This window comes from Grampus griseus, assembly GCF_964374135.1.
Source record: "Grampus griseus genome assembly, chromosome: 1".
Lineage (NCBI taxonomy): Eukaryota > Metazoa > Chordata > Mammalia > Artiodactyla > Delphinidae > Grampus > Grampus griseus.
In genome coordinates, this window is record NC_139017.1 from 36,564,625 (window position 1) to 36,581,715 (window position 17,091).

General features: G+C 43.0%; 1 protein-coding gene across 1 annotated transcript in view; it reads right to left on the bottom strand.

The window, feature by feature from the left end:
- The window catches only part of NIBAN1 (niban apoptosis regulator 1), a 160,361-nt gene that overhangs the window by 9,978 nt on the left and 133,292 nt on the right, over nt 1–17,091 (bottom strand). Inside the window, exons 7-12 of the mRNA XM_082650151.1 lie at nt 14,718–14,822; nt 14,256–14,418; nt 7,896–8,083; nt 4,575–4,736; nt 2,887–2,997; nt 414–521 (exon numbers count right to left, since the gene is read on the bottom strand). Coding sequence (XP_082506277.1) covers nt 414–521; nt 2,887–2,997; nt 4,575–4,736; nt 7,896–8,083; nt 14,256–14,418; nt 14,718–14,822 — 837 coding nt within the window. The remainder of the gene's footprint in view (nt 1–413; nt 522–2,886; nt 2,998–4,574; nt 4,737–7,895; nt 8,084–14,255; nt 14,419–14,717; nt 14,823–17,091) is intronic.

Consider the following 17,091-nt stretch of genomic DNA (forward strand, 5'->3'; position numbering starts at 1 on the left):
TGGACCTGTGAGTCACACCATAATGAGGAACCCCTGGTATCCTCAGGCATTCTGTGGCAACCCTTAACGTGGCTCAAACTCTGATCATTACCCTTTGAGATTCTGTCTTGTCCAAGGGTCAGCAAATCCAGCCAGCTGCTTGTTTTTGTAAATAAAGTATTATAGGAACACAGACTGCCCGTTTGTTTATGTATCACCTATGGCTGCTTCAGTGCTACAACAGCAGAACTGAGTGATTGCAACAGAAACAGTATGGCCGGGAAGCCTAAAATATTTACTATCTGACTATTTATTGGAAAAGTTTGTTGACCCCTCCCTGGTCAAATACTGTGTGTAAGCACATCATGACCAAAAAAAATTGCTTGAACTTCATAGGCAACGACAGCAGGCTCTGGAGTAACCCATCCCCTTACTGGTTTGCACACGGACGCCAGTGCCTTCTGCACGGTGGGAAGTGTGATTTGAACCAGCGCCTCTTGAAATATCCTCTTCCGGATGGTGCTGCTGTCATAATCATATTGCTGTCAATACAGAGACAGAAACATAGGCTAAATAGCAACATTACAATCTGTTCACTTTTGCTTCAACAAAAAACTCAGCTACTCACTTCGTCTCCCTTTCCCCCCTTAATTTCTGAGGACCCTTGTGGTGTTCCAAGGTTTCAGAGATCTTTCTGTGCAATTCTCTCACACTCTAAGTAAAGGTTATGACTGATAATGACCCATCTTACCCTCCCCTCTTACACATGTGGAAACTGAAGTAAGATAAAAAAAAAAAAAGAGTGACTTCTGTGTTAGAAAGTTGAAGACAGAACTGGGGGATGAGTTATTATTTCACCACCCCTGTCCTGAGTTGGTCCATGGGAGTCATGATCATCTCCTTCCTTCACTCTACATCCTGAAAGCAGGATTGGTAGGTTGTAACGATTTCCACAAGGAAAGAGAGCATCTGGCTCACAGCTACATTAACACCATGGCATGTTAACCAAAGAGTGCAGTATCTGGAACTGGAAAGATGATGATTCACTCTGTTCTACATGGAACATCCATATCCAGAGACCAGGGTTTGGTTTTATGTGTTGCTTTAAAGTGGGGAAGGCACAGACAAACTGGAGCATAGTCACAGGCATGTAAGCAGAATGGTCAGGCCAAATAAAGAATGGTTAGGGCTTCCCTGGTGGCGCAGTGGTTGAGAGTCCGCCTGCCGATGCAGGGGACACGGGTTCGTGCCCCGGTCCGGAGGATCCCACATGCCATGGAGCGGCTGGGCCCGTGGGCCATGGCCGCTGAGCCTGCGTGTCTGGAGCCTGTGCTCCGCAATGGGAGAGGCCACAATAGTGAGAGGCCCGCGTACCGCAAAAAAAAAAAAAAAAAAAAAAGAATGGTTAAAGAGATTTATACTGGAGATAATAACTTGGGGCAAAATCATAGCTCTATTCAAACAACCAAAGGCTACCATGTGGAAGAAGGACATGAGCAAAGAGGGTAGAACTAGAATTACCAGTGGTGAGAACTTTGGCTTAGCATTAGGAAGTATGTTCTTGTAGATAAAAGTGTCCAGGAAAGAGATGGACTGTCCTGAGAGGTAAAAATTGTGTTGATGTGGCAGGTGGCATTGACATTGGGACTATCTTTTCTTTCTCAATGGCAGGTTCATTATTTTGTGTGTTACCGTGACAAATATTGCTTTTAATCTCAATGATTTGGTTGCCAGAGTTTCCTACTGCCTGTGAGGCATTAAGATCAGGTCTGAAATTCAGGGACCACCTCCTGGGCTCTGTGAGACTTTGATCTTCTGTTCCAAAGCCCTGCTTAGGGAAAGTAGGTAATAAAAAATTAGTGGACTAGGCTTAGGGATAGTTTTAGCTCTAAGCTCACCACGGACTAGCCTGTTGAGCTTACGTAAGTCACGTGATATCTTAGGAGGTCAGTTTCCTTATCTCTACAATGGAGACATATTCCAGTGATCTCACAAGTTCTTGTGAGGATCAAATGAAACAAGTTTTTAAAAAAATTTATCTTGGCTGTGTTAGGTCTTTGTTGTTGCGCGCGGGCTTTCTGTAGTTGCAGCGAACGGGGCTACTCTTCCTTGTGGTGCGTGGGCTTCTCATTGCAGTGACTTCTCTTGTTGCAGAGCACGGGCTCTAGGTGCACGGGCTTCAGCAGTTGTAGCACGTGGGCTCAGTAGTTATGGCTCATGGGCTCTAGAGCACAGGCTCAGTAGTTGCGGTGCAGGGGTTTAGTTGCTCCGCAGCATGTGGGATCTTCCTGGGCCAGGGATCAAACCTGTGTCCCCTGCGTTGGCAGGTGGATTCTTAACCACTGTGCCACCTGGGAAGTCCAGGTTGTTTTTAAAGAAGCTTAAAGATATGACCTATATATGTAAGTTCCTATTATTACAGCCATTTTAATATACACTTACGCATGAAGCACATTTAAAACAATTTCATAAAGCAGGTATCATGATGGTGAATTTAAATAGGTTTTACTATACTGTAAACTCCTCGAAGAAAGAGGGTGTGCCTTGCCTATTTTTATATTCCATGCAATACCTATCACAATCCTTTGCTTATAGTGGATAGCCAATAAATATCAAGTCCACTTGCTATGCAAGTAAGCCTGGACACGTCACTTCTGGCTGAGGAAGTGACAATGATGCTGAGGACCTGTGGTCCCTAAAGTAGCCACTAGATGGCAGAATAGGCATGAAAGTCGTGGGGGAACTGCTGCTAGGTGATAGTCACGGGTGTCTCAGGGAGGAAAGAGAAGGGGAAAGATTTTTAAAAGGCGAGGCAAGTGAAACAGAGAACTTGGTATTTTCCACTTAACAAAACAAATGGGTCACATTCTTGCTTCATGCTTCCCACAAACGAGAGAACAATTTTACCTTTAAGACTCGGAGCTTAACCTTCTCAATGGCGACTGTGGTTTTGGAGGCCTCTCCTTGGAGATGTGGGGAAAGCAACTGCTCAAAAGTGAATACCGCATTCTCCATTAGCTAGAAACCAAAACCAACACAGAAACAGACCGCAGTTACAGGCTGGGATCACTACCCTCTCCAAGTCTACATCAACTTGGAGAGAAGGAGACGATGGCCACCAAAGATGGTCACTACCCTGTGGACGACCCAGGGCAACAGGTCCTTATCCCACTACATGGATTGTGAAATGCATAGGCCCATGGCCACAGTGGCATCAGTAAGAGGCTGGGAAGCACACACACACATACCTATGCATGTATGTACACATGTATGTATCTTTTCTTCTCATCTCTTCTCCTTCCACCCTTAACTGGGAAACCCAAGACTGTGGGGTTGAGGATATCATCATTTTCTGTGGTCATCCCCTTCCCGTGTTCTCTGGTGCCTGTGGTCAGGGCTTAATGAAATGAGGTGGCCCTTTAGTTCTGCACCTCCACTTTCAGATGGATGTAAACCATGCCAGCACATCTCTCGCTCCATTTTCCAGCCTCCCACCCTACTTCTCTTCCTTTCTCTGCCAGGCTGGGAAGGGAGGCAGGGTCAGAGCTCAGTGGAGACCGTGGCTGACATGCTCGTGGGTTAGGGAACGGAAGTAGTTCAGATTTCTTATTCTCTGCACTTGTGCCTGTACCTGTTTCACCAGGGTCCAGTACTATCAAAGGGACTTCAGTCAAACCGTTGACCAATTTTGTTCCTTGTCTGTCTTTAATCCCTCACAACTCAGAGGTTAGATAATAAAGTGTGCCACTTAATCCTGCCTATAACTTTTAAGAAGAAAAATCTCCTTTCTTCCCCAAGCCTGTGATCCGAAAGCATCCAACACAATACCTTTCTCTCAGCACTTTCAACGCTGCAGTGAATTTACCTAAGAATCTGTCTCACTATCAGCTCCCCAGAGTGGAATCTGCCACAGTGTCCAACCCACAGGAAGCTCCCTTTGAACATTTGTGAAGTAGAATTGTGCTCTTAATGGCTTCAATGATCCACCCTTCCTTCATTTAGAAAGCATTAGAATATGGAACGAGTTTGAGCTATTCACTCCTGCCCTGGAGAAAAAGTTCCTTGTGGAGAAAAAAAGGAACCTATCAAGGAGATCCAAGAAATCCAAATTTAAAGCTCTGATTGACTGATTGATTGATTTACTTCTAACTAGGTTAGGGAATTGATTCAAGCCACTGGTTCTCCATCCTGGTTGCATATTAAAAGCAGTAGGGATGGGAGTGGAAGAAATTTTTTTTTAATTACCAAAAAGATAATATCAAAATCACTTGGAGTGTGGCCTAGACATCAGTATTTCTTAAAAGCTCCCAGATGATTCTAACCTGCAGCCAACATTAATAGCACTGATTTGACAAATCAAGTAATTATCAATTAATGCTACTTTATTTCCCTGAGATATTTCTTCTTTCTGATGCTCATCAACATGGAAGAAAGATGAGTCAGCTGGAAGAGCACAAAATATGTCCTCAGTCAACATGGTGACTAAAGAAATGGGCCTCATTTCCCTGAGCTACAGTAGTACACCTGTCTCATTTGCCGCACTTGTTTCTCTGCTCCCCCATCCTCATCCACGTGGATGACCTCACCGCCCCTACCTCTTGCATGTAGTTCTGCGTCCTCTGGACCACCAGATCGATGTGGGGGAATCTGAAGCGGCTCTTGAGATCCTGCAGGTGCTCCTGAAGCAGGTTGACTTTACTATAACAAGGTTCCATCTTCACGGAATCCAATGGAAGATTCATAAGCCGGTCTAGATGCTGCATTTTGGTGAAGGGAAAAATTACACACCTTCAGACTTAGGAACTATATTACACGACTATTACATATTACATAAATTCTAAACAATCACACGTTATTAGACTGAATCACTTCTCAGATCACTATATCTGTGACATCTTCATTGTCTTATTTCCGTTCTTGGATGGGTTCCTAGGGCAGCTCTATTGCTACGATAGAGATTGGTAGAAGAACCAACTGGACGATGGAAGCTCCCAGGGCTGCGTTCAGTGGGGCTCAGTCTTGTCAAGCTCTTGATGGACTCCAAGTACCCACTACCAGAGCTCAAGAGTTCAGGAAGGCTCTTTGGCCCATGGAACTGCTGTGGGCTCACAAGCCTCCACAGCCTTCTTTAATGAGTGACATCCCTCTCAGAAAATCCCAGGGAGTTCAGGATGCCCCCTGGACTCTAAGAGTAAAGCCAGAGTCCCCACAGTTCTCTGAGGCTCTGTCAGTGCCCAAGGGCTTCCCTCTGCTAGTGGATGGGGAGGTGGGTGAGATAGGAAGAGGCCTAGCCTAGAAGAGGTATCCAGTTTTAAAACCTGAGGTCCCCCCTCCTCTAGTTTGTACACGTGATAACTTGATCGATGAGGCCATACGACTTCCAGCAAGAGGACAGCAACTGACCTCATCCACTAAGGACCTCAAGTATTATCAACAGTCTTACACTATGAGTGTTTTTGCCAACAGAATGCATCTTATTTTCCAAGCTTATTTAAAAGTAATTAAAAAAATTGAATATTGGAGATCTAGAATAAACAGGAGGGTGGGTAGAGAAAGAGAAGACAGAAAGAAAGGTGCTGAAAATGGAGGCCTACGGAGAACTGGGGAGTAACACAGTAACAGGGTGATTGTGAATAATACAGGATGTGCTGTCTGAGTTTCAGGTCACAGAAAAGAGATAAATCTAGAGTTCTAGATTTCTCTAAACAAGAATTTAACAAGGGGACTTCCCTGGTGGCTCAGTAGTTAAAAATACGCCTGCCAATGCAGGGGACACGCCACGACTACTAAGCCTGCGTTCTAGAGCCTGCGAACCACAACTACTGAGCTTGCATGCCACAACTACTGAAGCCCATGCGCCTAGAGCCCGTGCTCTGCAACTAAGAGTAGCCCCTGCTCACCGCAACTAGAGAAAGCCCACGTGCAGCAATGAAGACCCAACACAGCCAAAATTAAATATTAATTAATTAATTAAAAAAGATACAGAAACTTGGTTATTTATAAGAAAAAAAAAGAATTTAACAAGGGTTCACTTTCATTGTGCTTGTAAAAGGAAAATATTACTCCCTTTAAGAAGTGAGTTCTGGGGCTTCCCTGGTGGCACAGTGGTTGGGAGTCTGCCTGCCGATGCAGGGGACACGGGTTTGTGCTCCGGTCTGGGAAGATCCCACATGCCGCGGAGCGGCTGGACCCGTGAGCCATGGCCGCTGGGCCTGTGCATCCGGAGCCTGTGCTCTGTGACAGGGGAGGCCACAACAGTGAGAGGCCCGCGTACCGCAAAAAAAAAAAAAAAAAGTGAGTTCTGGAGAACCTCACTGAAGTAGAATTAATGACCAAAAGCATGCTGTCAAACTTGCCCCTTGACATATAATTTGTAATGTAAATATCATTAAACAGACAGGAGAGGAAAAATCAATCGGTTACCACTTTGCTCCTGTAAGATTGGCAGAAGTTAAACAAGTGATTCCCTAATGCTGACGGGAATATAAAGGAAAAAGTCCTCTGCCATGTACAATTGGTAGAATTGTAAAATTTTAATTCTTTTTTGGGGAAGCAAATGGAAACATCAGTTAACATGAGAAATATTCCTATCTTCCAACCTAGCAATCCTGTCCTAGGCATCTATCCCATAGAAATAAAAGCATCAAAGTAAATGAATATATATAACAAGATTATTTATTGCAGCTTTGTTCATGGTGCTAGCAACATTTGGATGATTGAATAAATCATGGTGTATTCATACATGAAATATTATGCGGTTATTACAAAAAATGATTTAGAGCTAGAACAGTTAACTTAAAAATTGTTTCATGAGGTATTTTTGAATGAGAAAACTGAAAAGCAGAGCAGTACATATAATATAATCCCATTTTTCTAAGAGTAAACTACCTAAAAAAACATAACCTACAAAATGTGTGTGTTTTATAGGCTATATGAGCATGGAGAAAAGCACAGAATAGCATATGCTAAGTTGTTAACACTAGTTGCTTGAGTGGAAGGAGGGGATATGGGGGGAGGTGGGAGAGTAAAGTTAAGTTCAAAAAAAGGCTACAATAAGAAACCTCAAAATATTTACAGATGATTTTGTTTATATACAATTTTGTGTACGTATGCATTAAAAAAAAAAAGAAAGGGAAAGAAACAGAGGTGTCTGGTTTTATCCACTGACTTGTAGGGATGTCTATCGTGATATGGCAAGTGTAAAACAAAGCTGCCCAGTTATGTCTGTCAGTGATTCTCATATTTTAGGATACATCAGGTCCTCTGGAGGTCTTGTTAAAACAGACTGCTGGGCCCTACCCCAGAGTTTCTGATCTGGTAAGTCATCAGTGGGGCAGCCGTATGATGATGATGATGCTGGTCCAAGGACCATACTTTGAGAAACACTGGTTTTTATCATGAGTCCATACTTTTGGAAGCAGACAAACCAACAAACAGAATTTATATAAATGAGGATATACGTGTATATATTTGTATGAACAAGGGAGAAGCAGGTGAAAACACATACTAAGCTATTGATATTAGTTAATTCAGGGAGTTAGAAGTGGAGAAGGCTTAGGAGTTGGGGGTGGACTAAAATCAGGTGGGTGATTCATTTTGCCTTTATGTAAGTATTTTTGTATATTGTTCACATTATACAAGCATGTTATTATTTTTGCAACTTGAAAACCATTAATAAAGGAAAGCAGGTAGATAGATGGATGAATGGATGAATGAATAATGTGTTTGAATGAATCGCAGAAAGGCTAGATGAATAGATGGAAGGGGAGCTGAATGGAAGGAAGGAAAGAAGGAAGGAAGGGAGAGAGGGAGGGAGGGAGAGAGGGAGGAAAGAATGAATGAATGCAGATAAAGACCCACAAAAAGGCAGTCCCAGGCAGACAATTCACACTCCACTCCCTGGCTTCGTATCCTACCTCCTTTAGCTGGGCACTGTCTTTGGTGGTCTGAAAGTTCTGGTTAAGTTCATCCACTTCTTTTTCAAAGAGTGAGCGTACTTCACTGAATCCTGAGCTCACCGGTCCCATGAGCTCCTCCAGAATGGATGCCAGGAATGGTTGCACACTCTCTGCACAACTTCTCTCTGCTGGCTGAGCCACCATCGCTGAGGTAGGAAATAGTCAGAAAACTGTGAGTGATGGCAGAATTGGATTCAGAGGCACTGGAGCGGGGCCAGGCTGGACAGTGCCCCACAGAGCCCTTTAACAGCCAAGGCAAGCTCAAATGGGCAAGACAGACCAACACAGTGAGTCCTGTGCCAGCACTCACTAGAATGGAAAACCATCAAAGAGAATCTCTCTTTGAGAATTGGAACAAGGAGAATCTCTCCCCTCCCCAAGATTACCTCTCCCCTGGGATGAAATGCATTTTTCTGCTTGGTCCCTATGAATATATAATGCCTATTACAAAAAAAAAGAAAATGCCAAGGACCCATGTATTTCCTATCAATCATCATCATTATAAATTCATAGTTTGTCTTCTAAAAACACAATTTATTAAGTTTTAATTCATTTTTCTAAGCGTTAACCAGTCGATATAATTCAATTCCCCTCCCCGCTTCTCCAGGGCCTTTTTAAAAGCTCAAGTACCATCTTTTTGTGGGGCAAATGGAAACAAATTCTAACTGGTTTGCCACACCGCCTCCCATCCCCACCCCCAATTTTAAAACACACGCTATTTTTTCTGATAATCAAGGATGACATGCTTAGTGACAGAAACATAAAGAGTACAGAAAATCATAAAGAGGGATTAAAAAAAAATGTAACCATATTCTTACTTCCCAGAGGAAATACTGCCGTTTGATTAATTGACTTATTTATTTATTTTTTCAACATCTTTATTGGAGTATAATTGCTTTACAATGGTGTGTTTCTGCTTTATAACAAACTGAATCAGTTATGCATATACGTATGTTCCCATATCTCTTCCCTCCTGCGTCTCCCTCCCTCCCACCTTCCCTATCCCACCCCTCTAGGTGGTCACAAAGCACCGAGCTGATCTCCCCGTGCTATGTGGCTGCTTCCCACTAGCTATCTATTTTACGTTTGGTAGTGTATATATGTCCATGCCACTCTCTCACTTTGTCACAGCTTACCCTTCCCCCTCCCCATATCCTCAAGTCCATTCTCTAGTAGGTCTGTGTCTTTATTCCCATCTTGTCTCTAGGTTCTTCAAGACATTTTTTGTTCTTAGATTACATATATATGTGTTAGCATATGGTATTTGTCTTTCTCTTTCTGACTTACTTCACTCTGTATGACAGACTCTAGGTCCATCCACCTCACTACAAATAACTCAATTTCCTTTCTTTTTATGGCTGAGTAATATTCCATTGTATATATGTGCCACATCTTCTTTATCCATTGATCTGTTGATGGACACTTAGCTTGCTTCCATGTCCTGGCTATTGTAAATAGAGCTGCAATGAACATTTTGGTACATGACTCTTTTTGAATTATGGTTTTCTCAGGGTATATGCCCAGTAGTGGGATTGCTGGGTCATATGGTAGTTCTATTTTTAGTTTTTTAAGGAACCTCCATACTGTTCTCCATAGTGGCTGTACCAATTCACATTCCCACTAGCAGTGTAAGAGGGTTCCCTTTTCTCCACACCCTCTCCAGCATTTATTGCTTCTAGATTTTTTGATGATGGCCATTCTGACCGGTGTGAGATGATATCTCATTGTAGTTTTGATCTGCATTTCTCTAATGATTAATGATGTGGAGGATTCTTTCATGTGTTTGTTGGCAGTCTGTATATCTTCTTTGCAGAAATGTCTATTTAGGTCTTCTGCCCATTTTTGGATTGGGTTGTTTGTTTTTTTTGTTATTGCACTGCATGAGCTGCTTGTAAATTTTGGAAATTAACCCTTTGTCAGTTGCTTCATTTGCAAATATTTTCTCCCATTCTGAGGGTTGTCTTTTGGTCTTGTTTATGGTTTCCTTTGCTGTGCAAAAGCTTTGAAGTTTCATTAGGTCCCATTTGTTTATTTTTGTTTTTATTTCCATTTCTCTAGGAGGTGGGTCAAAAAGAGAAGCGTAGTAAAGATCCCGATTCAGTAAGTCTGGATACGACATGGAAATCTGCATTTATTTTTAAGTGCTAAGGTGATTCTCATGATTAACCAGGTTTAGAAGCAGCAATGCAGTAAAGGAAGTTTGAGTTGGAAGAGGCTTGAGCTCACTCTGTGGATGGAAGTCTAGCTTTGCGGAACTCTTTAAGTCACCTAACCTCATACAGGATCAAAGAAGTACAAACTCATCTCAGTGTCCAGGCCCTCATTTTACAGATGTGAAAAAGGGGGCCTGGAGATGTTAGCTGATTCAACCAAGGTCACACCCTAATTTTCAGATCCAGAATTATAATTCAAATATATTTGTTTATTTTTATTGGCAAATAACTTGCTTATGGTGAGACAAATGGCCACATTCTTATTTCAATTTGCAGAAATATTTCACACAGTTACAGAGGGTCAGACTGCCTCTTACTCTGAGAATCCGAGATGACCAATACTATTGATACTGAGTAACTCACAAATATTTGATATAAAATATTAACCAGGTCATACAATTACTAGGGAAAAACCCCTTTCTATTGTATGATTCAAATATGAAACAATCTATGACTCCTAAAAATAACTTACTTGATACCAAAATGCAAAATCGTTTGCCAGGAAGATAAATGAATTATTTATAAATTAACTCTGAGAGAAGAACTATTTGAAAAGTGTCTAATTGAAATTTCAGAATAATCACGAACACGGGTAATATACATAAAAGATTTAGCAACTGGCTGATGTCCGCTGCTGCATGGGGGCAGAGAGAGGCACAGGGAGGGGTCATGGAAGGCCATGCTCCTCTCTGCTTGATCCCCCCTTGCCTATGTACCACCATGTGCTCCAGCCCCCTCTCTGTGCCTTTATTCAGTGTTCCTTTCACCTGTGCCTTCCTTCCTCCACCTCTGCTTGTAAACATCCTACTCACCTCTTCAAGGCCAAGTTTTTTTTTTTTTTTTTTTTTTTTGCTGGTACGCAGGCCTCTCACTGTTGTGGCCTCTCCCGTTGCGGAGCACAGGCTCCGGATGCGCAGGCCCAGCGGCCACGGCTCACAGGCCCAGCCGCTCTGCGGCATGTGGGATCCTCCCGGATCAGGGCACGAACCTGTGTCCCCTGCATCGGCAGGCGGACTCTCAACCACTGTGCCACCAGGGAAGCCCTCAAGGCCAAGTTTAAATTTCACCTACTCAGGACAGCCTAATGCCCGGAACCACCACACAGCTTCCTGAACTATGGTCTGCTGGTGTTTCCTTAATGATTGAATAAATTTTACATCCCACACAGGTATGCTCTGCTATTTTTCAAGGATGCAGAGATGCTGCTGTAATGATTCATGTGTTGTGACACATTAATTCAAGAGCCATACATTAATTCAGTTGAGCAGAGTGATTAAGAGAGAAAATGCTGGGGCTGGGGGCTGGGTTTGTTCTGACTGTCACACTCTACCTTTGGAATCTCAGGCAAATTACTTAATCTCTACCTCAGTTTTCTCATCTGTAAAATGGGGATCATAAGAGTAATTACTCTGAGGGTTATGGTGAGGATTAAATGAGTTCACTGTGTTCAAAGTGCTCAGAACCCTATGTGACCCTCTGGAAGTACTCAGTAACTGTTAGCTTTTACTATACCTGTTAGCATTACCATTCTTTCCCATCAACTGACACTAAAACAGTACTCTTATTGTGAGGAGCCCACATGGTTTTTTGAAGTCGAAATGGTTCCTGCTTAGGAACCGCTGTGCTCTCCGTTCTTGTCTCTTTTATGGCATTTATAATATTTTTCCTTCTCTTTCAGTATCTGTGACATGCTTTTTATCCTCTTCTACTTGTAAAATCATGTCTTCTTCTTTGACTCTTCAAAGACCTTGTATTCAGCAGGAGCAGAATAAATGCTTATTAAATGAGTCGGTATTTGTGGGGCAGAACTTAAGCCAGTTGCTTCACTCTCAAGAGTCATATGGGAAGAAATGGAGAGATTGCTACTTTAATACTCCCAAAGTTTTTTTCTTGAAATCCAAAGTCCTTTATCAATGCAGGCTGATGTGCAGTTGCTTGTTTTAAAGGGAGAGAACCAGAGGCCTGGTTACAATGTGTTTCTGATATTCCGTTTTAAAAAGACCTGATCACGATTTCCTTTCAAGGCTTCCTTTAGGAAACAAACACTAGTCCAGGGCAGAATATTTTTCCATTTTATGTGAAATACACTGGAGCCACAGAGATTTAGGCAAGAGAGAAAGAGAGACCGGTTTAATTCAGGCCATGAGAATGGCCACTGTTAGGCTCAGCTCAGCTCCAGACAAACAGAATGTATCCGGGCACAGGAGTTGGGTGTTGGCAGTTTTAAGCTGTATAAAGCATTTCAATATACAGTCAACTCTAGATCTGTTGAGCTAATAAAGGAATAAGAGATCTGGATAATAGGAAACAGAAAACACTCTGAAGTTAATTTATTTCTGGCTTTAGAAGGCATCACCTGAACAGATAAACAACAGATTCAGACACACACTCCTTTGCTCTAGTTATGCCTCCTCCAACCTCCTCTCAGGAGGACCTGTTAGAAGAGCCTGGAGCGAGCTGGGCTGCAGTATGAACAGGGCCTGAAGTGCAGAGGATGACCCACCAAGCAGAAAATCCCATTAGGTTCTAAGTCTCTTGAGCACAGGAACTGGGTCTTCCCTGTTCACTGCTAAAGCTCCATCGCCTTGCTCAGAAAGCACTTAGTGACTATATTTTGAATGAACGAGTGAGTGAATAATTTGAAAACTGACTATCTAAGAAGATTGCTGATAAACCATCGCAGATGAGCCGGCGTGCTTCCCCTCTGAAATGATGTTCAGTGTGGTGTGCTTTTTGGGATGTAGGAATGCAGAACCATAGAATTTTATCCTGTAGGATTCCTCAGAGGTCATCTAAGTTCTCTTGTGTGGAAACATGCACACTTCTTTCTTTCAAGGGCCAGATACTGAACATTGTCAGCTTTGCCGTCCCTAAGGTCTCCGTTCCAACAACTCAACGGTGCCTTTGTAGCATGAAAGCAGCCTCAGCCAATACACAAACGAGTGGGCACAGCTGTCTTCCAAGAAAATGCTATTTACAAAAATGGGCGGCAGGCCAGCTTTGGCCCAAGGGCGAGTTTGCTGACCCCAATCTCATAGGCCCTCCCATGTGATTTCAGAGGAGGATACTGAGGCACATAGAAGTCGAGTGACCTCCCTGAGCACACAGGACCATCTACCATTAGAGCTGGGACTATAGACGGTTCCCTACTTAGGATGGTTTGACTTAACGATTTTTCAAGTTTACAGTGGTGTGAAAGCAATAGGCGTTCAGCAGAAACTGTACCTCAAATTTTGAATTTTGATCTTTTCTGGGGCTACTGATAAGCAGTAAGATTCTCTCTCATGATGCTGGGCAGTGTCAGCAGCCGCAATTCCCCATCAGCCACCGCATCATGAGGGTAAACAACCGATACACTGACAACCATTCTGTACCCAGACAACCTTCTGTTTTTCATCTTTGGTACAGTATTCAATAAATTAAGTGAGATATTCAACACTTTATTATAAAAGAGACTTTGTGTTAGATGATTTTTCCCAACTGTAGGCTAATATAAGTGTTCTGAGCGTGTTTAAGGGAACTATGCTAAGCTATGGTATTTGGTAGGTTAGATGTACTAAACGCATTTTCAACTTACGATGGGTTTATTGGCATGTAACCCCATCATAAGTGGAGGAAGATCTGTAGGATCCAGATTTATTGACTCTAAGCCCAAAGTTTTTTTCTTGTTAAAGGAAAATCCATTATTCACTGATTCAAATATTCACTGTGAGTCTGCATATACCAGGCATGGTACTAGGCACTGGGAATACCTGAGTGAACCAGGGCAGCATGGCCCTGCTCTTCGAGAGCTTACAGCAGGGAGAGGGCAGGAGCAGAGCCATTACAATTTGGTATGAGAAGTGCTACAACGGGAGAGGTGCAGGATCAGGATACACAGGCACCACTACAAGGCAAGCAGCAACGTTTCCTCCACCCTGTGTCCTTGACGTTTCCATGCGGAGGCCCTTCAGAGCACCACCAGTACACTCCTATTTCAAGTGTTATCATCTCCTTCCAGGTCCCTCGTGTAATTCTCCTCTAAAACTAGGAACTCTCACTATGTGATGGAGCCTTAGATACACAGCTTATCTAGTTTGTAGGAGCATGGATTATCTCCACTGACCTTTGATCTTTCCAATTAAAAAGTTCTTTGAGTTCACAATCTGATCCATGTCTGAACGGATGGTGCCTTCCAGGCCTTTTGTCAGAGCCCTGCATTCCTCCTTCAGTGCACTTAACCCTTCTGAAACTTGATGCCGAACCAGGTTGTAGGCCTCTTCGAGGAGCTGCAACAGAGAACAACACAGAAATTGGGGCTCTGTCGTGCGTCAGCACCTGAGGGAGTCAAGTAGAGGCGGGTGGGTTAATCGCAGACAATCGCAACATAAACAAAACTGCACACACATTCTAATTTGTCTTTCAAAGTTTGAGTCTGTTTGGGTTAGTCCTCGTGTAAGTGAGACTGAGCAGACTGGGCAGTTCTCCACCCAGGGAAGGAATTACGTATTTAAAAAAAAACTAAAAAGAGAAGGGAAAGGCATGTTCATTTTGAGTAGCACAGCTGCAGGGCAAAATCATCGCTTACACCGAACCAGGCCCTCTTTCTGTCGTTCTTCTTCCCCTTCATTTTAGGCAGGATGTCTGTCTGAAGGGTTGGCATGAGCTCCTCCATCACCAGGTTACTCAGGATCTGTCAAGAGGAGGAGAGCCTCAGAGCTGGTTTAGTCGGTGACGCCTAAATCTCAGCATCAGGCTAACTGAAGGTGTCATGACCGGCCAACCCCGTCCTGGCTACATAAGATTGTCCTGCGCTACGTGAAATCTGTTAGGTTAATAGTTTAACTCTGGGTCTGAGGCCACAGAAATCTCTAGGAAGACAATCCTAGATGGTAAACGTTCTTAAATATCTGCAAGGAACAGTCACGCCTGTTGACATTTTCCCATTGGAAAGGACAAATTCCTCAATTCAAACTTCTACTAGTCAAACTAGAAGAATCTAGCCCGTTTAGGATAAGAGGGGGAACTTCCATTATAGATAAGGGTATCCTTAGCAAAATTGTGAAGGGGGTCAGGCTTGGTTTTGGTGGCTTGAGTTCTTGTCTGTATCCCCTGAGACCGTCGTTTCCCCTGGAGCTTTCTTGGGATCTAAGTGTCTTCATGCTCTTTGTCTCTACTGCACCCTGAATCCCACCTCCATCTTCTTTAAAGTTTAGAAAAAGAAGGGGATAACAAATACTTTGGAACAACTGGACATTGGTGGGATGAGTAGAATATGGGCGAGGCTTGTCTACAGTTTTCAGGGTGTTTTTAAAAAAATATTGCTCCCAAGTCTTTCCTAAAATGCTGAGGTGAAGCAGCATTTTTGAGGAGTTTAAGAGGAACTTGACATGTGCAAACTCCATAGAAATCAGCAAGTCCAAACATTAGGTTCAAGTACATCATCAATAATTCATGAACCTCATCTTGCCCAGTGGAGCAAATTCTTGTTTGGAACATATCTGCCCAAGAGTGATGGAAGTGTTGGCATGGGGAGAGTGAGCTGAGAGAGTAAGGACACTGAAGCCAGAACTTCAAATCAATGGGAAATATTGTCTTAGTTTAAAAGTATTAAATTCAAGAATCATAATAATTGTCCAAATTTATCCTTTTGCAGAGATTGGCTTGAATCTGATCATGAGTGTGAAAGGGATTTGAAAGATGAAAATGTTATACCGTCCAAAGAAAAAGAACATTCCATCTGGGTGGGCTTATAGTTTTCTTTTAGTCTTTCCCATACAATGCTCCAAGAAATTTGGTTCTATTTTATAACTTAAGGGATTGGAAAGGAAATATGTCTGGAAAAAAAAGGAGGGGGATGGGAGTGCGTTGAAAGCAGGGGGAGGGGGTTGGTGATGAGGGAATAGCTCTGGGGCAGGCAGAGGCCAACTCTGTCTCATCCCAACAGCTCTTCTTCCTGTAAACGTCAGCCCCACCACATCCTGACCTTGTGAGGATCCTCACCTGCCCAGGATCTGCTCTGAGATTCCTTACCTTGGTCAGCCCTCCATGAGCAGGGTCCAAAACCCTGGGGCTATCGGAAAGAAAGTAGCTAATCTCATAAAACCAATCATACTAATGAAGGAGTTTCCCCAACCTTCCCTCTTCAGAATAGAATCCACTGAGTTTTACCATAAGGAACCTAAAGATATCTCTCGTGCTTTAAAAACGGGGGTGGGGGGTGGGGGGTGTAAATTTAATTGCTGGGATTTAACTGGGAGATTTTAAAATTCCACCACACATGTACGAAACCAAACCCGGCATTAGGTTGATCGAAACCAAGAAACGCAGGCCCGCTCCCTGAAGGCCATACCACCTGTTACCTTCCAGATGCTGCAGCTGCGAGGAAGGTGTGAGGCCCAGAGAGACTGCCCTCCTTCCTGAGGCTGGCCCCATGGTCTGATCAGGCTGTTGGCCTTGTGCCCTTTGTGTTACTCAGCAACCATGGGTGAAAGAATCCATTTAAATGGGTCACATTCAAGGTCATTAGACAAAAGACAACCTGTGGACAAGGCCTAAAAAAATGTGGATAGTCTTCTGGTCTTGAAACCACCCTGATCTGTGGGAATTTTGAACTGTTCTCTTGGCCCATCTGGTTAATTTAAAGGCAAATAATAAGTATACCACATAGCTTGTACTTACATTTTACAAAATGCTTTCCCTCATGACTTCATTTGATACATTTTTTATTAAGCAGAAAATATATTGATGCTTTTACTGGTGTACAAATATTTTCACCTTAATAGTCTGTCAGGCAAGTTATTCTAAGATATTTGCTTTGCCTAGACACTTGCCTAAAATAACCATCACCACGAGGGCATGCCATACTAGCTGTGTGAGTCATTACTATGAAGATAATACTGTAACAATGCTGAAAATCTTCTGAATACAGTCCCCTAGGATAGAAGGGGTTAGGACAATGT